Below are 24,031 nucleotides of genomic sequence, written 5' to 3' on the forward strand. Positions count from 1 at the left end.
TCCTTGAGTCCATGGATTGCCATCCTGGCCCTGCATCCTTCATGCTGGACCTTCACTCCTGGCAGCCCCCTCTCCTAAACAGCCAGCCCCAGGAGGGCTGTAAGCAGCAGGTTCTACCCCATATCTGCTACTCGGTACTGTTGGCCAGTGGGGCTGCTCCCCAATTGCACACTACTTCCCCAGGCTCCCCACGTGCCCCAGCTCCACATCACAGAGACCAGCAGGGATGCCCTGCTAAGGAGTACTAGGGAGTACCCTAAGGCTGGGCTGCTTCCTGTCCTGAGGCAGGGTGAGGCTGACAGCACACAACTCTCCCATTGTCTTCCCAAGGTACCTTGAAACTGGGAGGAGAAGGCCCTGGAGGACTCATCCTGCCCCAGCCACCTCTCCTGGTCTCTGAGCCAGGTGAGGGACAGATGCTCTTGACTTGGGAGGGGGGCTGACACTGCAGGGGCTGGATCCCTGTTTCCTGGAGGCCTCTATGTACCATATGTTCTCTCAGCCTTATGCATAGCTCAAAGAGCCCAGCTGGTCTGATAGTCTGGGAGAGGTCAGCTCTGGGAGGACACCTGAGGGCCTCTGTTGACGTTGCAGGCTCCTTGGAGTCAGAACACACCTCCCTGGCCGCTCGTCTCAGGCCAGGGCAGCTGTGGTGGCCTGTGGTATAGTGGTCCATGCCTAAGCCATGCTCTTAAAGTGGGACTGAGACAGTGGACATAGAGGAGGCAGAAATAGGGAAAGCTAGGCATCATATATACCCTCAGATGCACAAAGGAGGCCTGGCAGGAGTTGGGCCTGGACATGGGACAGCAGGCAAAGGGGTGCTGGGCAGGCCCCAAGGCAGGTATGGCAAGGCTGGGCTGCCTCCCAGCGCACTATGCAGTCTAGGGGAGGCCCCTTCCTTCTCTTGGCCTCAGAGCTCTAGGGACAATCGGGGATTCAGACCCTGGGCCTTAGGGGGAACAATGGGGCCCTTGAAGGCCCTCCCCCCTACATTGTGCTTGGTGGTGAGAGGTGGCCCTGGGTCAGACACGGGATTCTGCTGGGTGCACGCCCTTGGAGACCAGTGTCCTACCAGCCAGCAGGTGGAAGAGCTCAGAGGGACTTGCATTTTCTGGCCTGAAAAAGGTAGGGTACTGTCTAGGGTACCAAATGTGGGGTGCCCTGGAGCTGAGCAGTGTCACCTTCCCCCCTACCAGGGTTTCAGTCCTGGTCTAGCCTCTCCTGAAATGGCCTTCCCCAGGAGATGACAGGTGCTGGGCCTGGCAAGATATCCCTCCATTCTGGGGGTCTGTCTCAAGCCCACTGCACATGGATAGGTCCTAACCAGCAGGGTCTTCTGGGAACACAAGACCTGAGGGTCGGGGAGGCAGAGCTGTGGGGGCTGCTCAGGCCAGCTGGTCAGGAAGAGAAGGGGTGTGCACCCAGCACCTCCCCCAGCATCTGGGTCCCTTATACTGTGCAAGACTGGTCAGTCTATGCCAGTTAGACAGCTGTAGTGTGTCCAGAGGCTGGGGCCTCAGGCTGTTTAGGCCTGGGGGAAATCTGGGAGTCCCACCCTTATATGTAGGCAGTCAAACTGGGATGGATACACCTCCCTACCCTCCATACTGCTGCTGACCTGGGATTTCCTTCCCTTAAGACTTCATGGGCCCTAGGTCCTCAGGTCTGGGCCTTGGGGATCAGCTGAGAGTAAAACAGACCCATGTCATCCAGGAGGGGCCCCCAGTGTGCCACAAACATGGTGAGTGAGTTTTCTGAGTTGCCAGGGCAAGGATGGTGAGCAGGAGTGGTCAGGACTGCTGCACAGGGCAGGGCTGTGCCTGCTGAGGCCTGTGGTGTGCTGGGCTGTGGGGGGACCAGGTAAACATGGCAGAGGTGGGGAAGTGCAGAGAAAAAGAAGTGAACCATGCTCTGCACTGAGAAAGGTGGCAGCATGCTGGGGGCTTTACCCAGGGAAGTTTGAGAGGTGGGGGTAAGGGGGTTAGGAGGAGTGGAGAGTGTGGGACACACCGCAGGGGTGGATGGGGGAGGGGGGCTCTGCATCCTACCGTGAGCCAGCCAGTGCCAGGGGAGGCCTGGAGGGGGCACAGGCCAGGCTACTGGAGCTGTCTAGGCTGTGACTTACTCCACCCTTTCAGGAAGAACTCTCACTTCCCAGTTCCAGCTACACAGGAAAGGAGCCCCTGGGTCTTCAGTGAGGTTTCTGCTCCCTTGGGGTCCCTTGTAGCCCAGCTACCTGCTCTTCGCAGCCCTGGGATGGAACCGGTGCTAGAGTCTTTGTTGTACCAATTATTCCCAGAACTTAGTTGTCTCTCACCTTCCTGCACTTGCTGAGCACAGTGGGTGGGGGGCACCTCACCCTCCTGGTGTGGAGAGAACTTCCTGCACTTGCTGAGCACAGTGGGTGGGGGGGCACCTCACCCTCCTGGTGTGGAGAGAACTTCCCAGAAGGGAGTGCAAATGCATTTGAGTGTACGCACACGTGAATCAAGAGTCCAGACATGGACGAGGCCAGCCCTGAAGACCCTTTGAGGATGAGAGTTTTGGCTGAGATCCCAGGCTCTCTCGGACCCAATCTGTCAGGGCCTGCAACCTTCCGTGGGCTGCTGGGCAGGGGGGTGCTGTGGGGTGCTTAGGAGCTGCTGTGCCATTGTGGTAGAGGGTCCCCAGGCCTGAGGTTTGGGTCCTGGGTGACCAGAAAGTCTAGGCAAAATACAACTGGGACTTCCAGGATGGGAGTTAAGTGTCCCAGGCAGGGACCTGGAAAGAAAGAACCCCATGGGATCACTGCAGAGCTGACAAGAGGAGACCTGGGAGGAGTGCTAAGGTCTGGTTGGGAGGTGGGCATGCAGTACCAGGACTGAGTGAGGATCCCTCGGGTGGGTGGGGGCAGGCTCTGGGCTCCAGCTAAGGCCTCAGCCTTGCAGGGCAGAGCCACCTTGAGATACTCATGGGTGCTCACCTGTGGAAGAGAGCTATCAGTGCCAGGCGCATGCAGGGTCCCCATGTCCTCAGGGAGGGGAAAGCGCTGCCTGAGATTTCTCATTCCAGTGTCCAAAGGTTCTCAGGGCAGGGTCTCCCTGCCACATGGTGAGCTGAGCACTGGGGCCCTGCCCACAGCTCCACCTCAGCAGAGGAAATCCCACCCGCATGTCCCTAAGGGGCGCTGGGAGGAAGTGTGGCCAGGGATGGGAAGGAAATTGCTGGCCAGCCCATGGCCTGCTGCACTGCAGGATGGCGCTGGGCTGTCCCTGGCTCTCAGCCCTGCCTGCCCTCCCCTCAGGACCTTTGTTGAGACCTGGGGGTGGAGGTACTTGAAGCAGGGAGAGCCCAGCGGCCCACCCCTGCAGACGCCACTCCCTGGGGGTAGCAGGCTGGCTGTCCCCAGGATAGGCTCCATCCTGATGCCCACTAATGCCCCCAGTCTGGTGCTTCCCTCCAGACTCTTGGTGGGGATGACCAGCCGGCCGTCATGGGGAACCCATTTGTGGCCCAGCAGTCATCCCTCACAACACCATTGCTGACCATTCAAGATCTGCCACCTCCCAGGCCCTGACCCTTAGGGGTCACCCAAGTCTCCCCCCCACACTTCATCCAGGATCCCCGAGTGGCCCTTACCTACACTTGCTCTGATACAAAGCTTTGGGTGAGATGCCCTGTGAATAATGGTCCCTACAAACCCCCAGGGCCTAGATCACCGAAGGGCCAGCAACCCCCTTCCCACTGGCCCAGCTGAGCCCCTGCTGGTTGCAGCCTCCCAGCAGCTCTGATAGCCCCTCTGCAGCCAAAAACAGGTCACCAGCTGAAGTCTCCAGGCAGATAAATACATGCCAGGCAGGGGGAAAGGTGGGAAGAGGGGGCTCAGAGTGATAGGGCAGTAATTAATTCAATTAAGGTTTTTATTTTATAACACTGGTTTACAGAGAAGTTGTAGAGACCAGGAAGAGTTCCCATGTGACCCCTCATGCCCATTCCCCATGGCACAGTCAATGCGCCAATAATGATAATGTTGTCAAAACCACAGCCCATGCTTCCCTCAGATTCCTGAGTTTCCCCATGACCTTTTTTAAATTTTTATTTTTTGTTAATCCTCATCCAAGGATATTTTTTCCATTGATTTTTTGAGGGAGGGAGGGAGGGAAACATTGATGTGAGAAAGACACATCAATTGGTTGCCTCCCACACACGCCCAGACCAGGGCCAGGGATTGAACCTGCAACCCAGGTATGTGCCCTGACCTGGAATCAAACCCGCAACCCTTCAGTGCATGGACCAATGCTCTAAACATTGAGCAACACCAGCCAGGGCTCTCCCATGACCTTTGATGACCCAGGTTCCCCCCAAGAGGCATGTGGCCCTCACTTCTCCCCTGGAGCCCCACATAGCATGCATATCTTGGGTCCCCTTGGTCCTTCAGGGCCCCTTGCCTGATGCCCTTGGCTAGGTCAATGGTTGGGTATGATATAGGAGCCCCTCCTGGGACTTGTCTCCTGTTGTCTCATGGTCATCTGGGCTGAGGTTCTCAGGGGAAGGCAGCAAGGGCAGTACCCTTCTCTTCACATCATGGCAAGGCCTGTGCTCTCAACCTGGCTTTTCATTGCAGGTGAGACCTGAGGTGACATTTGCAGGTTCCACACTCTCCTCCTGCTGTACACTCTGGTAGGGACACTCTGGGCAATTTCCCCTGAGGAATGGGGAGTTGGACTCCCCTCCTGGAGGGCACAGTGGCTACAAAAACGATTTACAATTTCCTTCTCATTTATTTATTCAATCATTTGTATCAGTAGGTACTCCTTTATTTTATACCTTGGTAATAATCTGAAACTCAATCTATATTACTACTTTATTCATTCTATTGCCCAAATTGATCTGGCTCTGGACACACATGGGGATTTCCTTCCATGAACTACCGTGTCACTTTGCCACACCCCTCAGCAGTATGTGTGTCTGGGGGGGGGGGGGGGGGGGGTAGTGCTAGCACTTCCTTACTCTGGCACCACCAGATGCTCCAGGTGCATTTCGTAAGGTACTGGGACTGCTTCTCTGGATCCATGTGCCAGGTCAGGAGGTAGCACCAGCTGAAGGTGTGGATTTGTGGACCCCTCTGCATGTCACTCAAACCAGGGCAGGGGTCTCCCAGGCCAGAGCTGAGCAGTGCCAGCCCCTAACTGTGGAATGACCACTTTGCATGTGTGACACAGGCCCTGCACACATGTATGAGCACATGGATGTGCACCTGGTCTGAAGAGCCAGAGTCTCTGCCCCCTGCTGGAAGGCTGTCTGAGATCCTCCATGGCGCTGGGGGAAGAGAGACGAGGTTTGCTCCTTGCCCCCTCCTGCTTTCCAGAATGACCCCTCAACTGACCACCCACAGGGCCACTCTCATCTGCCCCCTTCTCTACACATCTGGTCTCCATGGCCCTGACTGCACCTGCATGAGCCTGCCCCCACCCCCAGGGCAGAGCACCATCCCTCACCCCCAGGACAAGGACTGACCTGTGCCAAGCTAGAGCTGGTCTCAAGATCCCCCTGCCACATCTCCTAAGTTGGCCATGGGCGTGCGGGAAACATTTCCACTGCGGGAATTGCTAAACAAGACAGTCTTTCCCCAGAGAACCAGTTAATACTGAACCCCAAAGCACAGATCAGGTCTGTCTGCACCCCAAGACTCCCCCCATATCTTGGGAAAGAGGGAAGAAGTGGGGCCTGCTCTGCCATCCCTTTTTTGGGTTCCTGCAGGGGTGGCATGGGCCTAGCCTGTGACATGTCAGGAACAGGTCATGGAAGAGAGTGGAGGTTAGCACAGAAAAAGAACAACCAGCCTCAGGCCTGAGGGATCCCCTGTGAGTCCCTGAGACAGAGTGAGAAAGAAGGCGGCCCTGAAGGGCTGGGCCTGCATTAGTCTGTACCTGAGTGTTTGCACATGCATGTGAGTGTATGTGCACATGTGAGTGCACGTCTGCATACATGTGTCTTGAGTGTCTGCATGTGTGAGGTAACTGCATGTGCATGAGAGTATTTGTTTATATGTGTATATTCACATGAGTATGCATGTCTGTGTGTGGGTGTGCACCTATATGCATCTTAAGTGAATGTGTGTGTGTGTGTGTGCATTGTACATGTGTAGCTCTGAGATGGACCGTGCACACAGATGTAAGGAAGTGGGGTCATTTCCCCAGGAACCCTGGCTACCCCCTCTTCCTCCCCACCTTCCGCCAGGGGAGAAGTTCAGCAGCATAAAGAGGGCCCGGAGCCCCCGCTTGTCTCTACTTCTCCATCCCATACCTACCCATACTGCCTCCTAGGCCAGTTCTAGGAGGGAGGGGGCCAGAAGCGTCGGGCACTCAGGGGTCTCCTTCCCCAGAATATCCAGGAGCAGGTACTGTCCTTGGCTGTGGTGTAGGGGAGGTGAGTGTTGGGAGGTACAGCCTCTCCCTGGAGGCACAGGGAGCTGGGGCCATGCGGCCGTGCCCAAAGAGGTCCTCCTCTGGGGCACAGGCCCACCCAGGGGTTAGCTGGTCTGAAAGGGACACTGGTCTGGGATGTGGTGAGTGGCCCATGGCTGTCTCTGAATGGCACAGGTGTCTTATGGTCAGTGTGCCTCACTGGACATGGTTCCACCCTGGACAGATGCCTAGCCTCACTGGCCCTCCCAGTTGAGATTTCCCTGCTTTTACTGCAGAGGACATGAGGGTGTCCATGAGAGGGAGCAGCAGCCCAGAGAGTTGGGCAGCAGCCCCTGGTGCATCTGGACCGGAGGGAGGGCATGAAGGAGCCTGGGTATCCTTTGCAGAGGCAGAGGGACCAGATCTCCTGTGCAGGGTGTGGATTGGGGAGGGGTGCACTGGTGGGGGTCTTTGAGGCTCATGAGAATGCAGTGTGTGGGGTATAGGAGATTGGATTGGGTGAGGCACTGGGCAAGCTGGAGCCCCCACCCCCATGCTGGGAACAGGACTCCATGTGGCCTGGCTGCTGCTAGGGGCTGAGTGGGTGGGGGCCAAGCATGTATGAGGGCTGAGGCTGTGCAGCCCTCAGATTCCAAGTGGGGCTGGCCTCTGATTTCCCCACAAAGTTGGCTCACTCAGTTGACTCCCTGTGGCTCTCAGAGCCTAGGGTGCAGTCCCCAGAGGTGGGGGATGGGTGAGACTTGCATTGAGCCAAGCTTTCCTGGGGAGGTTGGTGAGAGCAGGAGGGACTGGCTCCAACAGAGACCACTGGGATGTGGGGTTGGTGGGGGTGAGTGGTCTGCTGGAGCAATGCAGCCTGTTGTCCATCTGCCTCAGGTCTGTCATTTGCCCACTAGGCCCCACCTCTCTTTTATGCACCCCAGGGTCAGGGGCAGGACTCCGGGTGGGAGTGAAGTTCTTGGAGGGGCTGCCCCTTCAGGGAAGGCAGTTGAGTTCCCCTCTGAGGCCCTGGCTCCAGGCGCCAGGACCCCTGCCCCAGTGTTCCTCTTAGCCCTGGGTTTAGCTCTACTCCCCCGCTTCCCCACCCTCCACTTCACCTGGTCCCCCACCCCGGGTTGAGATCTGCTGTGGCCCACAGGTCCCGACCCCCAGCCCTTATGACCAACATGAGCTGGAGCTTCCTGACGCGGCTGCTGGAGGAGATCCACCACCACTCCACGTTCGTGGGCAAGGTGTGGCTCACGGTGTTGGTGGTCTTCCGTATCGTGCTGACGGCCGTAGGTGGCGAGTCCATCTACTCGGACGAGCAGACCAAGTTCACGTGTAACACCAGGCAGCCGGGCTGCGACAACGTCTGCTATGACGCCTTTGCGCCCCTGTCCCACGTGCGCTTCTGGGTCTTCCAGATCGTGGTCATTTCCACTCCCTCCGTCATGTACCTTGGCTACGCCGTGCACCGCCTAGCCCGCGCTGCCAAGTACGAGCGCCGCCGTGCCCCGCGCCGCAGCCCGAGGCCCCGCGCGCCCCTGCCGCTGCCCCCGCCGTCCCACCCCAGCTGGCCCGAGCCCATCGACTTGGGAGAAGAGGAGCCCATGCTGGGCCTGGGCGAGGAAGATGAGGAGCCGGGGACGGCAGAAGGCCTGGGCGAGGAGGACGAGGTGGAGGATGCGAGTGCGGTTAAGGGCGCCGGCGGGGACGCCAAGGCAGCGGGAACCCCGGGCCCCAACGGCCCGCACGACGGGCGGCGGCGCATCCAGCGCGAGGGCCTGATGCGGGTATACGTGGCCCAGCTGGTGGCGCGAGCCGCCTTCGAGGTGGCCTTCCTGGTGGGCCAGTACCTTCTGTACGGCTTCGAGGTGCCGCCTTTCTTCCCATGCAGCCGCCAGCCCTGCCCGCACACTGTCGACTGCTTCGTGTCGCGGCCCACCGAGAAGACGGTCTTCTTGCTAGTCATGTACGTGGTCAGCTGCCTCTGCCTGCTGCTCAACCTCTGCGAGATGGCGCACCTGGGCCTGGGCAGTGCGCAGGACGCCGTGCGCGCCCGGCGCCCGGCGCCCACAGCTGCCAGCCCTGCGCAGCGCCCGCCTCCCTGCCCGCTACCCGCCGCGCCCGCCGGCCTGGCCTGCCCGCCTGACTACAGCCTGGTGGTGCGCGCGGCAGAGCGCGCGGGCGCCCACGACCACGATCTATCCAGCCCGGCGCTGCGGGCCCTGCGGGACGGGCGCGCGCTCGGGGACCGTGACCGCACGCCCTGCCCCGGCCTCCCCGCGGCTACCCGGGGGCTCCCGAGGGCCGGCGCGTCCGCTTCCGGGTCAGGGAGTGCCACGTCCGGGGGCACCGGCGGAGACCAGGGCCGGCCGGGCGCCAAACCTAGGACGGGCTCCGAGAAAGGCAGTGCCAGCAGCAGGGAGGGGAAGACCACTGTCTGGATCTGAGGCCCCGCCCCCAGCGCTTTCAGTCCTCCCTTCACTGCAGCACTGGGTGGGGACTCGGCGATGAGGCTGGGACTGGACCCGCTGGGCGCAAAGCACCACCTGCGGTCTCCCTCTCCCCCTCCCCTCCCCTCCCCCTCCTCTCCCCTCCTCCCCCTCCCTTCCCCCTCCCTTCCCCCTCCCCTCCCCCTCCTCTCCCCTCCTCCCCCTCCCTTCCCCCTCCCTTCCCCCTCCCCTCCCCTCCCCCTCCCCTCCTCCCCCTCCCCTCCCCCTCCTCTCCCCTCCCCTCTTCCCCCTCCTCTCCCCCTCCCCCTCCTCTCCTCTCTTCCCCCTCCTCTTCCCTCTTCCCCTCCTCTCCCCTCTTCCCCCTCCTCCTCCTCCCTCCTCCTCCCCCGCGGCGGGCCGCCCTCCCTGTCCGGAGAGGCCCCCTCTGCTTTGTGTCACTGCCTCTTCCACCTGAGCCCCCTCTCTGTCCAGGGTAAGCGGGTAGGATGGGCCTGGCAACCACAGCAGTCCCCAGTTCTGGTCCGGAAACCCAAAGGAGTGTGCTGGACTGTGGCTAGGGCACTGCCCCCCCCTTCCCCCCCCCCCCCCCCCCCCCCGCCATCATCCCCTACACCCCACAGAGCCACCTTGCGCCGCTCTAGCCCAAGTGCCCAGTGCTTCCCTCGGACCCGGCCAGCGCCTCGGGACAAGGGCTCTGAACAGAGTGTCCGGTCTCCTCCCTGCTCCCCTGCAGGAGCCCAGGTGTGGCGCCCAGTGGTGTCTGGCCTGGGCGTCTGGGGTACAGTGCTGCCCCCACTCCCCGCAGCAGCCAGTGGGGCTTCTTTCCCAGCACCCAGGCCCCCAGCCCACGTGCTGCTTCCTGCAGAGCCAAAGTAATTCCGAGTCTTCTTCCTACAGTACGGGAAACCGAGGCAGTCCCAGGCTGAGCCTTCTTCTGCCTTGGCCCTCTGGGCCCCAGCGCGGGAGCTGCCCCTGTCCTCCGGGGGTGTGGGGTGGGCCTGCATCCTGCCCCTGTCTGGTCCCGGCCCAGACGGCTAGGAGTGGACGCGGCCTCGCCCTCTAGAGCTTCAAAGCTGCCTGGCTGGGGCCCTTCCGCTGGGACAGAGTTGAAGTTTCCCAAAGACGTCAGTCTGCCTTGCTACTGGGACCGACAGGGTGGTGGCCAGGGCCTTCGGCTTTGGCCGTGCTCTGGGAGGGGCTCTGGAGCTCCTCTCCTGTCCAGGGCCTCCCTGCCCTCCAGCCCCCTTCCTAATTCAGACACAACCTCCCAAACAAAGGGGATAAATAAAAATCTAACTTTTGTTTACAACTGTATGTGTGGGGGTGTGTATGCATATGTATGTGCATGTGACATGTGTGCACATGTGCTCTGTACAAGCATGTGTATTATTAGCATGTTATGTGCAAACGTGTGCATGTCCATCACTGGCCTCTGGGTACACAGCTAAGCTCCAGGCTACCTGGAGAGCAGCTCCTCAGAGACACCCAAGTGCAGCTCAGTGCCAGACAGCAGGCTGGGTGGGTACCTCAAAGCACGCAGGTGGTGAGAACAAAGAGCAGGTCAGGCCTGAACACTCAGAGCCAAGGTCGGCCTGTGGCTCAGGGGACAGAGGGGCATTGCAGTCTCAGTCCCCAACATGATCTGGATGGCAGCCAGAGCATACAGTGGTGGCTTTGGTGAGGGGCAGAGGTAGGCAAGGGAGGTGGGAGAAGGGGAGGGCGTAGGGAGGGGGAACATCAGCTGCTGCCTGCAAGGAACCACCTTGGTCTAGACTTTGGTGACCCCAGCTGTCTTCCGGCCTCCCTCAGGCCCAGAGCAGGTCCTGACAACCTCTCCTGGGTGAAAATCCCCTCTTTGTTGTCCCAGGGCCAAGCCCCAAGTCGGGGCTGAATCCCGACCCTAAGCTCAGCGTGCCTCTGGTCAGATGCCAACTGCAAGCTGAATCCCTCTTCTGTGTGGGGTCAGACTGGCTGAGCACAGCCCCTAGGTGAGCCCCTCCCTAGGCAAGCCCTGTCCCGGTATAGCCCTGCCCCCAGGCTGAGCCCTACCCCTAGGTTAGCCTCACTTCCAGGGAAACTCTCCCCCAGGAAAGCCCTGCCCCTACAAGAACCCCTCTCCCAGGGGTTCCCTGCCTCAGGAAGTCCTGGATGGAAATGCCAATCTGGATCCAGAGCTGGGGCACACAGCTCACCTCTCCAAAATAAGATGGTCCATGGAACTAGCAGTTCTGGATTTAGGACTATGGTGCTGCCTTTGTCATACTGGGGAGGCTAGGTCCCTAGGGTTTGGGTCATGCTGTCCAGCCATGCTTGGCCCCTACAGGTACAAATAGGCACAGTGAGTGGCAGAGCTGGTAGTGATGGACACCTGCAATGAACGACTGTGAGCCAGCACTGTCTCCACTGCCCCTCCATGCCCCCATGTCAGCCTCCTGCATGTGGCTCTCCTCTCTGGTGTACCTCAGGACCTCAGGGAGATGGGTGGGCATCTGGGTGGGGAGCAGTGGAACTTGGGATTTATAACAGCCCTTGTGGCTAGAGAGGGCCAGCAAGGAATGCAGGTGTCCACTCTCAGCAGGGCCAAGAGGCTGACCGGGATCCTGAAGGTCAGTGTTCCAACATCTGATGGTGAAAGGGTCCACAAGGGATGGGAGGTAGGGCACGGGCCCCCCAGCATCCATCTGAAAAGGAGCAATGAAGTCAAGTGGATGGGGGAGGTCTTTTCCTGTCCTTGGATTGGACTCAGATCAGAACTTAGGCCACTGGCTCTCCTGAATCTTAAAGATGGCAGATCCTGGAACTTCTGAGCCTTCACAACTGTATGAGCCAATTCTTTATAATACATCTTTCTTTATATATAACAACTTGGTTCTGTTTCTCTGGAGAACACCAACTAATTAATACACCCTATCATCCAGAGCTAGTTACGGAGCATCCCAGCTGAGAAGGAAGATGCAAATGGAGGCTCTATTCTGGAAGGTGTCTCTGTCAGCTCAGGCTGCATAACAAATACCACAGGCTAGGGGCTTAGACAGACATTTATTTCTCCCAGTCCTGGAGGCTGAAAGTCTAGGATCCAGGTGTGGGCAGGGCTGGTTCCCCAGAGGCCTCTCCTCTCTCCTTGGTATGTGGATGGCCATCTCCTCCCTGTGTCCTCACGTGGCCGTCCCTCTTTGAGCATCTGTGTCCTAATGTCCTCCTCTTATAGTAATATGAGGGCCCACTCCGTGACCTCACTTCACTTTACCCCTTTAAAGGCCCTATCTCGCCCAGCCTGGCGTGGCTCAGTGGTTGAGCGTCGACCTAGGATCCAGGCAATCGGGGTTCAGTTCCTGATCTGGGCACATGCCCGAGTTGCAGGCTCGGTCCCCAGTTGGGGGCATGCAGGGGGCGGCCAATCAGTGACTCTCATCATTGATGTTTCTCTCTCTCTCTCTCTCTCTCTCTCTCCTTTCCTCTCTCTGAAATCAATAAAGATATAAAAAAGTAAAAAAATAAATAAAGGCTCTATCTCCAAATACAGCCCCATCTGAAGTTCTGGGCATTAGGGCTCCACCTTAAGGTAATGCCCAACTGAAACTGGGATCACCATGGGACAAGACACAGGCCTCCTATCTCGAGAACTTCGGGGCTTGCATGCACCACCTGGGTCCTATCAGTTTTGTGAGCTTTTGATGGTGGTGTCTTAGGTTCTATTGTCACTGGCTGTCCCAGGCCTAAGGAGCCAACCTCTGTGTCATCCATGGTCCCATCTCTAAGACCAATTCCTTGATGTTGTGACACAACCACCACCTCATGCCTGCATCAGTACCTTAACATGGTTGGCCATCTCCCATTCAGACATGGTGCCTGAGATGCCGAAGTCTGTTAACTCCAAGAGGTGGAGCCTAGTCCAACCATTCAACATGACCCTTTGTGCTCACTTAGCTACTTAAAAAAACAAAGACCCCCTCTCAGTTTCTCTGTCAACCTGGGATGGCCATGAGGATGAAGGGCTGAACCTGGGCACAGAACTGTGCCCCCTGCCCATCTCTGTTTTCTGGCCTGGCTCAGGACCAGGCAGCAGGATAAGTCTCAGTGCCTGGTGGGGTCCCTGGGCTGTGTGGGGCCTGCCCAGGTCCAAGCTGGGGCAGGGCCAGCCCAGGGAGCAGCTGGAGCAGGATCAGATGGAAGGGCCTTGTCTCATTCCCATCCGTTTCCATGGCTGGAGCCAGCTCCCCAGCTGCTCAGGGAGACTGCAGAGGGCTGCAGGGAGGGGGCACTCTGACACCCCCAGAACAGGGCAGCTTCCCTATCCTGCCTTTGGGAAGGGAGGAGGCCATGAGGAGAGAATTACAGGAAACCACCCCTGGCTCAGCAGCATCTGGGAAGTGGGGTCAGACCCCACACCCGCCATTTTCCAGCTCTGAGCGTCCCACCCCTCCTGATGACTCCTGTCCTGTGGCCTCAGAGGCAGGAGAGTGCACATTTGCATCCGGCCCCAGCCCCAGCCCCCGCCTGGCCCAGGTAGGGCTCCCTGGGAACCTCCTGAGGCCAGGCCACAGTTCCCCCCCCACCAGCTGTGGCATGAGACTGAGAAGGGGCACTGTGGGGACTGAGAAGGGGCAGCAGTTGGATGGTGCTCACGTGCCAGGGTCCCTAGCGTCAGGCTGCACAGTTTGCTGCAGAGACTCAGAAAGGCTTCCTGGAGGAGGGGCCCTGGAGCAGCGCTGGCTGGCAGACTCCTGGATGGTGGGAGGTGCTGTCTGTTCCCTCCACGGAGGCAGCCACCAGCCACATGTGTCTCTGAGCACATCAGCATTGCCAAGTGGGGAGGACCTGGAAGGTTCATTTGACACTATTTGAATTAATTTGCAATTAAACAGCCCAGGTGGTGAAGCAGGTTGGGTTTAGCCCAGATTGGGAGGTCAGGAAGGTTCCAAGTGGCCCCAGGTTGCCTGCTGGCCCTTCCTGCAGCAGGGCCAGTGGGAAGCAGGTTTCTCTGCTGGCTGGAATACAGGCTGACGTGAGGCTGGAGGAACGTGCTCCACCTCATGTTGTCCTCAGGGGCTGCCAGGGAGGTGCTGGGTCACCTTTGGTATGCCCGGCAGCAGAGGAAGACCTCCTCCACAGAGGGCCAGTGGCCAGGGGGGCCACATACCAGGCCTGGGTGGTCACAGCCAGGAAGCCAGCTGGGTGGGGGACTGAGGGCCTGGGGGCTCTGGACAGGCTGGTTGTGTCCTTCACTACGCAGTTGGCCCAGCTGGGAAATCAGGACTCGCAGGGTTTGGGCAGCACAGTCCTGAGGAGGGGCCAGCCCTAAAGTGGGAGCTGCATGAGCAGAAGACCAGCAAGGAGACAGCAGGCAGCCAGGGCAAAATGTTGAAAATTGGTGAATCTAAGTGAAGGGTGGTACAGTTTATTTTATTATTCTTTCACAATTTCTGTAGGTTAAAAATTTCAAATAGAAAGTTGGAGAAGCGAATCCATAGATGGTCAGAGCAGCTTTGTTGGGAGGTGACATCTGGGCCTAGTCTTGAGGTATGGGCAAGTCGTGTGCTCTTGGGGGCTCTGCTGGGGGAGGGAACAGGGGTGGGAGGCTGGAGATGGGGCCAAGCTGACTCTGATCAGCCTGGAGGGGAGTATGGGGATGTGAGCTCTGCGGGGTAGAGTCCAGGTGACAGGTGGGGACCTCATCTACGCAAGGGGTGTGCAGGCAATGCTGAGACCAGTGGAGGGTGGGCTGCTGAGTGCTGGCGTGGTGGGTCTCTCCACCACTCCAGATGAGGTCAGGCTTGATATGACCTCCATATCAGGCTTGTACACACACAGAATATCAAACATGCCAGGGGAGTGCCAAAGAGGCCATGGGGTCTGGAATTTGAGGATAATGCCTGGACTGCAGGCATAACTTGGAGCCGTTGGCTTGTGGACAGCTATGAAATCATGTAGCTGGTTGAGATGGTGAGGTTGAATGGAGGTGGAGAGGCTCCCAAGGACACCCCTGACCTCACACTAGAGGCTAGCATGGTTCTGCTCTGAAGGGCTCTGACCAGTGGACTTGGGTGGAAGTGACAGTGAGCAAGGGAGCCCAGGCAAGCCAGATGATAGAGGCAGGAAGCAGATGAATACAGCACAGGAGGGGTTGTGGGCACTTGTGGCTAGTTTCAATCTGCCACCTTGCAGTTTCCTGGGTAGACCAGGTGTGGGTATCAGGGACAGTGGATTAAGGGAAAAGATACAGACTCTTGGAGTTTTCCTGAAAGGGGAGCAAACAACTGAGGATGATAGCTAATGGGGGAAGAGGGGTTCAAAACCACGCTTGGTGTTAAGGGTTGAATTATGTACCCCAATATCTACTTGTGGAATCCCTATGCCCCAGTGTGACTGTATTTGGAGATGTGATTTAGGAAGTGATTAAGGTTAAATGAGGTGATAAGGGTAGGGCCCTGATCCCACAGGACTGGTGTCCTTATGAGAAGAGGCACCTGAAGTAAGAGAGGGCTATCTACACACTAAGAAGAGAGAGGCCCTATCAGAAACCTGTCCTCATGGCATCCTGATCTTAGATGTCCAGCTCCCTCTAGGACTGTGAGAAAATGATCGTCTGTGTTTAAACCACCCAGCCTGTGGTGTTTGTTATGCAGCCTGAGCTGACTGAGTGACTTAGGAAAACAGTATGGAGATTTCCAGCATAATTAAACAGAATTACCATATGACCCAGCAATTCCACTTTGGGTATATGCCTGTGATACTGTGATTTATAATGAGAAATATATACTTGGTCTTGTACTAGTCCTGGTACAGAGCTTCTAAAACCTTTGGAATTTCTTTTGATGAGAACTATAAAGGTGTCTTTTGTTGTATTAATGCAGTGGCTTTTGGAAAGCCCCTAAGGATGGGCTGGTTGCCAGGGAAACCAACCTGTGATTAGATGGTTGTAACTTTCACTTCCACCTCCTGACCTCCAGGGAGGGAAGAGGTGCTGGAGGTTGAATCAATCACCAGTGAGCAGTGATTTAATCAGTCATGTCTGTGTAATGAAGCCTCCACAAACACCCAAAAGTAAGGGGGTTTGGAGAGCTTCTGGGTTGGTGGACACGTGGAGTTATGGGGAGAGTGGTGGGCACAGAGAGCATGGAAGCCCCCCTGCCCTTTCCCCATACCTTGCCCTATGCATTTCTTCCATCTGGATGTTCTGAATTACATTCTTTATAATAAGCTGGCAATCTAGTAAGTGTATGTTTCTGAGTTTTGTGAGCTGTTCTAGCAAATTAATGGACCTGAGAACAGGGTTGTGGAAACCTCGAATTAGAAGCACAGGTCCTTCACCTGGGGGCTCTATGCTATCTCTGGTTGACTTAAATTATGGGACACCCAGCTGGTGTTGCAGAATTGCTTGAGGTGTAGGCCCCATACACACACACACCCACATACACATTTGGTGGTCACAAGTGTCATAAGTGAAAGGAGTGAGAGTAAACTACACACAAGAGTGGGTTTCCTTAGTGCCAAAAGCAGGGTCTTAAAGAGATATCTGCACACCCATGTCTACGCAGCACATTCACAACAGCCAGCAGGTGGAAGCAACCCAAGTGTCCATCAACGAGTTAGATAAACAAAATGTAAGGGGATGTTATTCAGCCTTAAAAAGGAAGGAAATACTGACACATCGTGGATAAGCCTGGAGGACATCATTCACAGTGGCAGCAGCAACCACAAAAGGATAATACCACATTATTCCTCTCATATGAGTCCCCAGAGAAATCAGGTTCTCAGAGACGGAGTGGAGTGGGGTAGGGGGGGTGCCAGGGGTTGAGGAGAGGAGGGGGACTCGAATTTGACGGGTATGGGGTTTCAATGTGGGAAGATGAGAAAGCGCTGGATGGTGGGCATGGCTGTACGACAGTGGGGATGCGCTTAATGCTCGTGAACTGTGCATCTGAAAAGCGCGGAGGCTGCAATGAACACGCAGAAACTGCTCTGAAAATTCACCGGCAGGCCAGGGCTGGCGCGCCCAGAGCCTGGAGCAGGCTCCAACCCCAACGGGTGGGGCGGGGCGTAGGGCCCAAGAAGAGCCTGAGGCTCCGCCCCATCCACGTCTCCGCACGTGTCCCGCCAGCCGCTAGGAGGCGCTGCGGCACCCTACAGCCATAGACCCGCTCCTTCTCGCCGCCTCACTCGTGCCCAAGATGGCGGCCGCGGCGCTGTTCCGGGGCGCGGCACCGGGGTGTGGCGGCCCTGCCTGGCGCTGGCGGCTGCGCGCCGTCTCAAGGCACCGCCTGGCGCACGGCTCTGGCGGTCACGGCAGCCACCCCGCTGACGGCGCGGCGTGGGCCTGCTTCCCGCTGGGCGAGCGCGCCCTGTTGCGCGTGCGCGGGCCGGACTCCGCCGCTTTCCTCCTGGGGCTGCTGACCAATGACCTGCCGCTTCCGGGTCCTGCGGACGGTGCGGCCTCGCACCCCTCGCGTGCAGGGTACGCCCACTTTCTCAACGTCCAGGGACGCACGCTGTATGACGTCATTCTCTACGGGTGAGAGCTGGTTGCGGGGAGAAGGGGAGCCAGGAGAGGGGGCACCTAGGGGGAAGATGGCGAGTCAGGGGGAAGGGGGCCACGCAAGCGAGAGGAGCGGTTATCCAGGGGGAGGACACCTGAGTATGGGAGGGTACCCTGGAGGAGGGCTGTCGGGCAGGGCTCCCGTAGGTGGGCGGGCAGGGCACTCAGGGACTAGCCGGCGAGTCGCTTCCGTGATGGTGGTGGTAGCGATAATAGCAGTAGCTGGGCGCCGTTACACCTGGTCTTGCCCTGGTCGCCCTGTCTTCATTGCACGGAAAAGGCAGCCACGACTGCAGGGAGCGGCTTCTGCGTGGCCCGCTTGTGCCACGACTTTCCGAGCTCTGCGGCGTCCCCCGCATGCCCTCCCCAATCTTTCTATATCCAATGATATCCGTGTTTGATGTTTTACATCACTGTGTGTTGATATTATCATGACCTACATGGCCATGGGGCACTAGTGCAACTCCTGTGTGTTGGGAATCGTGCTGGGCCTCTCCTCTAGGCTACCCCGCCCTGGGAACTCCCATGTTCCCCTCCTGTGTGTATGCTTCTGCATCCCAACTGTTGACTCCCGCAGAGGAGCTCGTTCTACAGTAGCTTGTTGAGAGGTGGGATACTTCAGGTGGACTTGGATCCTGTAGCTCAGCAAGTGGTCTTACCTGATTGCTTGACTGGAATAAAACTCCAGGTAGAAAATTGTCACTGAGAATTGTGAAACCATTGCCTGTTGTCTTCAGCTGGTATTTCTGTTGAGAAGCTTTGTGCCTTTTTGTTTTGGGGCCCTGAAAGCTTGTAGGGTCTCTTCATCTGATGATTATTTTGAGTCTTTTCTGTGTTATTGCCAGAAGCTTGGTGGGTCCTGTGGCAGTAAGGTATGACCTTCAGGCAATCATCGCCTGTTTTCCTATATTAGTGGACGCTGACGCTGCCATGCCCACTTGTTTGCAAACTGTCAGGGGCTACTATGCCCTCTGTCCAGTAGCAGATTTGTGATAGATACCCTGTGGCCCAAGCCCAAATTGTCTACTATCTGGCCCCCTACAGAAAACATTTGCAACTCCTGCTGTGTTCCGTTTCAGAGATGCCATCTTCTTTGTGTCACATATCTTATTACATTCCTCTAGTTGCTTTAATTTCTTTCTTAGAACCTGCATTTTCTAAATTATCTTGAGCCCTCTCTCAGTAATTTTTAGTAGCACCTATTTTGGTCATTACTCTTTTTAATTTATCAGCGTTGTAATGATGTTGTTTGGATCTCCAAATTTCCTTGTTGTGTCTGCAGTCTGCCTTTACATCTTTTTGCCTTTGTGTTCTTGTTAATGAGTTTATATTCTTATACGTTGATCTACAGTGTAAAGCAGTTTCTTTTTGTTTCTTGGTTTTTCTCTCTTCATACTTTCTCTGTGGCCTGGAACATCATTGCCTAGCTGCACACACTTGACATGTTTTTCCAGACATTGCCTGTGCCCTGATTTGACCTGGAGAAAAGTTGATTTTTCTCTCCCACCTAACTCTGAGAATGGGATATCACAGTGCCACTCGCTCTTCAGTGTGTTAAGGGAATTGGCAACCACTGTGATGATGCCTCCTGACCCTAGTTTCCAGTCTTGAGATTCCAGCAAAAAGTTCTGTGTAGAGAGGGGTGGGATTCTACCAAAGACACCGCAGAGGTAGTGGCATCTCCCAGTTCTCATCTGTGGTGTGAGGCTTTGGGGCCAGAGTCCACTCTCCTGTTCAGCCTGATGCCTCTTTTCTGGCCTAACGCCTTTGGTTAGTTCATGGGGTTAATTTATGTGCTCCTTACCCACCTGGTTGCTGTCGGCCGGATACCTATGTCTGATCTCTGGGAAGAAGGCAGCACTGGTCTGCCTGCCTCCCTGGAGGCCTGTGTGCCTTTCTGCTTTCTCTGTGTTAGCTCCCTATCTCCTGTTTTCTCTTCATCCTCTTTCTCTCTGGTATTTTTCACTTTAACTCTCACACTTCTGATTTTCCATCCTTGAGTCATTTCTCAGAGCACTCTGTTCTTGTGTCCTGGATGCAGCACCTTCTCTCAGGAGTAGCTTTTCTTTTTTTTATAAACTAGACTTTACTTATGTCAACCTTAAAAATAAAATAGCCAGTTATTTTACCAGCAAAATGAGTATATTTGAGAATAGCAGAGAAATTGCAACTGGGGATATGCAAACCATGGTGAAACCATAGGCAAGTCCAGAGAGAGGAGCTGCTTTTGTAGAGGAAAGGAGGGAGTTGTGACGGGTTGTTTCGAACAGAGGTTTATTAGAGGAGAGCAAGCATTCTGGGTGGTGATAGCTTCTCATGGGCTGAGTGTGGTGATTTCTTATTGACTGGGCTGTTGCTGGGCAAAGAGAAAATCTTTCTTCTGCCTGCTGGAGCACATAAAATAAGCTGCTTCCTGCCGGAGTCTGTAAAAGGCAGTGAGTAGAGTTCATGAGACCTTACCCTTAAGGCCTTCCTGACCCTGATTTTAATGAGGTTTTTCTTTATTCACTTTCACACTTTTGGAGCAGTATGAGCAAAATTGAGGGGAAGGTACGGAGATTTCCCATACACACATGGTGTGGGAAATTCCCACTATCAGCACCCCCCCCACCCCCCCAGTGGTGCATTTGTTACAACTGATGAACCTTCATGGACACATCATCATCCAACGTCCATAGTGTACATTAGTACGTTCACTTTTGGTGTTTGTACATTCTGTGGGTTTGGACAATGGAGAGTAACATGTATCCACCATTGCAGTATCATGCAGAGTAGCTTCACTGCCCTGAAATTGCCTGCTCCAATTCATCGTTCCTGTCTCCTCAACCCCTGGCAACCACTGCTCTTTTTACTGCCTCCTAGTTTTTGCCTTTTCCAGAATGTCAGATAGTTGGATTGTACAGTATGTGGCCTCCTCTGATTGGCTCCTTTCACTTAGTAATACACACTTAAGTTTCCTCCATGTCTTTTCATGGCTTGATAGCTGATTTCTTTTTAGTGCTGAATAATATTCCATCATATGGTGGTAGCACAGTTTATTTATTCATTCACCTACTGAAGGACATCTTGGTTGCTCCCAAGTTTTGGCAATTATGAATACAGCCGCTGTAAACATCTGTGTGCAGGTTTTTGTATGGATATAAAATTTCAACTCCTTTGATTTAATGCCAAGGAGCACAATTGGTCATAAGAGTATGTTTAGTTTTGTAAGAAACTGCCAAACTATCTTCTAAAGTGGCTGCACCATTTTGCATTCCCTCCGGTTGCCCCACATCCTCACCCATATTTGATGTTGTTAGTGTTCTGGATGTTGGCCATTCTAGTAGGTATGTAGTGGTGGTTCATGATTTTAATTTGCACTTCCCTGAGGGCCTATGATGTGAAGCATCTTTTCATGGCTCATTTGCCTTCTGTGTACATCATCTTTAGTGAGTTGTCTGTTAAGGTCTTTGGCCCATTTTTTAATCAGGTTGTTTTCTTATTGTTGGGTTTTAACAGTTTTTGTGGGTTTTGGATGACAGTCCTTTGTCAGAGGAGACTTTTAAAATCTTTCAGTCTGTGGCCTGTCTCATTTCCTCTGAGAAGGCTGTAGTTTTTTGTTTTTTAAATATGGTTTTGCTGTTAATCCTCACCTGAGGATATTTTATCCATTGATGTTTTAGAGAGAGTGGAAAGGAGGGAGGGAAGGAGAGAGGAAGAAAGGGAGAAAGAGAGAGAAACATTGATGTGAGAGAGACACATCAGTTGGTTGCCTCCCCTTTGCGCCTCTCCTGTTATTCAGACATAGTTAATTACAAGGATATCACTACCAAGTGTTCGTCCCTGCAGGCTCCCAGAGCAGGCTGACCAAGCTCCCACCTTCCTCTTGGAGTGTGACAGCTCGGCGCTGGGTGCACTGCAGAAGCACCTGGTGCTACACAAGATTCGGCGGAGGGTCACGGTGGAGCCACACCCTGAGTTGCGTGTTTGGGCTGTTCTTCCGGGCACTCCTGAGGAGACGGGTGGGGCCCCGCCGCTACCCAAGCACCAGGGCACCACCATCCTCACCCGTGACCCCCGCACTGCTCGCATGGGCTGGCGGCTCCTCACCCAGGACGAGAGCCCTGCCCTGGTGCCCAGGGGCCGGCTCGGGGACGTCTGGGATTATCACCGGCACCGGTACCAGCAAGGTGTGAGGGCGCCTGGGGGGGACCAGCCAGAGACTACATGGGTGGAATGGGAGGGGCTAGAATCCATGGCCCAGTCAGGAGCTGGGAGGCACTGGGAGGAGCCAATGGAGCGAGCATAGCTGGGGTCAGGCTAAGAGGTCCTCTTTTTCCAGCAAGTAGGATTGAGGGCCAGATAGCCCGCTCACCAGGGGACAGGGAAGTGGGGGTGGCAGACAGAGGATGGGGTACTACAGAGGTGGGAGGGGCCATGCCTGGTCTCCCTTTGCTGAGCCCTGGCGCTGGAGGACACCTCAGCCCTCACCTTGTTTCTCCCTTTCCACCCCAACAGGTGTTCCTGAGGGGGTCCATGACCTGCCCCCAGGAGTTGCACTACCCCTGGAGTCCAACCTGGCCTTCATGAACGGTGTCAGCTTCACCAAAGGCTGCTATGTTGGCCAGGAGCTGACAGCGCGCACCCACCACATGGGTGTCATCCGCAAGCGCCTCTTCCCAGTGCAGCTCTTGGGCCCCCTCCCTGCAAGTGGCATCACCCCTGGTACCACAGTGCTCACGGAGTCTGGACAGGCTGCCGGCAAGTACAGGGCAGGCCAGGGGGATGTGGGGCTGGCCCTGTTGCACTCGGAGAAAATCAAAGGCCCTCTTCACATCAGCACCACAGGGAGTGGCCGGGTGGCCCTGACTGCATCTGTGCCAGACTGGTGGCCCACAGCCACCAAGTAGCCCAGACATCCCTGCGCTCCCACAGAGTGCCTTTGTCCTTCTGCACACCTGCAGGCTGGCCCCGTGAAAGGCATACAACCTTCGGAAGGTCCCAGAGTATACATGGGGCTCCTGGGGCTGCAGGTATGGTAGACACGCTGCTGTTCCAGGCCTTTCTTATGCCACCATTCTTCCAACATAGACACTGGCCTCTCCTTGTGGCTCTGTGCTGGCGGCACCAGGAGCAAGCCCTGTGCCTGCCTCTGCTGAGCTGAGCCCCATCTTTCAGCACACCTCATTCGAAGTTCCAAACCATGTTGGTCTGGAGGCCATTTGCCCATCAGCCAAGGATAGGAGCGAGAAGCTATGCTTGTGGGCCTTCCCCTGCTGCCCACACCACTCAGCCTGCTCCAGGCCAGGCCTGGCACCGAGACAGTGCAGCCTCTGTGGATGGCAAGGGGCAGGTCGCTCTCGGCATGTCTCAGGGCAGGAATCCTGTGGTGCGTGTGGTGGTTGTGTCCTCATTTGGAGGCATGTACTGCCCACAGGCACCACAAAAGGTTCTCTGAGTGCACCGCTGCGCTCAGCGCTGGCCATGGGACCCCTGGTACCATTTCTCAGCGGGTACTGCAGCTCCACAGCATTGGTCCCTTGGTGGCCTGGGCAGCCCCCTCCTCCTTCTAGAGCCTGTGTGCAGAGAGGAACTTCTGCTTGGTTTACTACCCCTATTTTCTGATGTGGCCATGCCTTCATGGTAAGAGGACCACTTGTTTCCCCCTTTAACCCACTGACGTCCATCCTCCCACTGCAGTGTGATTGTCATTATGGGTGACCCACTGATGCCTCAGAGTGAATATTAAAGTTTCACCCACAAATGGCTCATGTGGAATTCTGGTTTCATTTTGGTGGAAGGTGCTGGGTTTTAGTTTTGGGCAGACTAAATATGTTGAGAAGGTCTCCCTCGAACAGCCAAGCACACCAGAACAAATATTCTAGCAGAGTTCTAGGGTTGGCTGGGCTGATAAGAAGGTCACAGGCCTCAGAGGCCGGGGCTCTGGGGGCTCTCAGCTATGGTTTGAGGCCCAGGGCAAGGAGACAGCCAGGCTCACCCCAGGAGAAGGGACAAGTGGGGAAGGAGGCAATTTGGTGCCAGGCATCGTGGCAGGATCCTGCTGAGAACGCAGCCAAATGTAGGTTTGGAGTTGCCCCAGGAGGAGATGGGGGCACCTTAGGGGAAGGGGGCCCAGAGTGGGACTGGGGCATTGAAGGTGAGGCAGACGGGTGAGGGAGATGGGGCAGGGCCCAGCCAGCCTCCCAGGGCAAGGCTTATCCTGGCACACAGGAAATTAAGGTGTGTCAGCTTCTGGACAGGAAATGGCATGATCCTCACAACTAATAAAGCACTCAGGAGCCCCTGTGCTAATGGCCACAGCAGTCACCTCTCACAGCTCTGCCTCTGGCACCCTCTTTGCATGTTTTTTTTCACTGAAAATTTAGCCCCCTGGTTGGTCTTTACACTGATGCTGAGACCTTGGCTCAGGAGTCCAGTTCCCTCTGATTCTGGGTGACCCGAGCCTGGATGCCAGCCTTGCAGGCCAGGCTGTCCCTCTTGGGTGGACGTGCTCTCACAGCCGATATCTGCACTGTGTGCTAAAGATACCCAGGATTCTCACTCTGCAGTGGTGTTTGTAACACATCAGAGCCATTGGCAGGAGTCTTGGCCATAACCTGGGAAAGAAGGCTGGGCATGGTTTTTTCTCAGCACAGGGAATTCCTTTA

The 24,031-nt window shown here is 56.1% G+C and overlaps 2 protein-coding genes across 2 annotated transcripts; both read left to right on the forward strand.

Annotated features, from left to right (window-relative positions):
- Positions 1 to 7,567: 7,567 nt before the first annotated feature.
- Positions 7,568 to 8,961, forward strand: GJC2 (gap junction protein gamma 2). Its single transcript, XM_087816903.1, has one exon. The coding sequence runs from the start codon at positions 7,568 to 7,570 to the stop codon at positions 8,843 to 8,845; it is 1,278 nt and encodes a 425-aa protein (XP_087673029.1). The 3' UTR covers positions 8,846 to 8,961.
- An 8,058-nt stretch (positions 8,962 to 17,019) lies between these two features.
- IBA57 (iron-sulfur cluster assembly factor IBA57) lies at positions 17,020 to 23,460 on the forward strand. The gene is made up of 3 exons (XM_016203518.2): positions 17,020 to 17,360; positions 21,213 to 21,553; positions 21,882 to 23,460. Exons 1-3 carry the CDS (start codon positions 17,020 to 17,022, stop codon positions 22,271 to 22,273), a joined length of 1,074 nt encoding a protein of 357 aa, XP_016059004.2. The 3' UTR covers positions 22,274 to 23,460.
- The last annotated feature ends 571 nt before the right edge of the window (positions 23,461 to 24,031 follow it).

Source organism: Miniopterus natalensis, chromosome 4 (genome assembly GCF_054644295.1).
Source record: "Miniopterus natalensis isolate mMinNat1 chromosome 4, mMinNat1.hap1, whole genome shotgun sequence".
NCBI lineage: Eukaryota > Metazoa > Chordata > Mammalia > Chiroptera > Miniopteridae > Miniopterus > Miniopterus natalensis.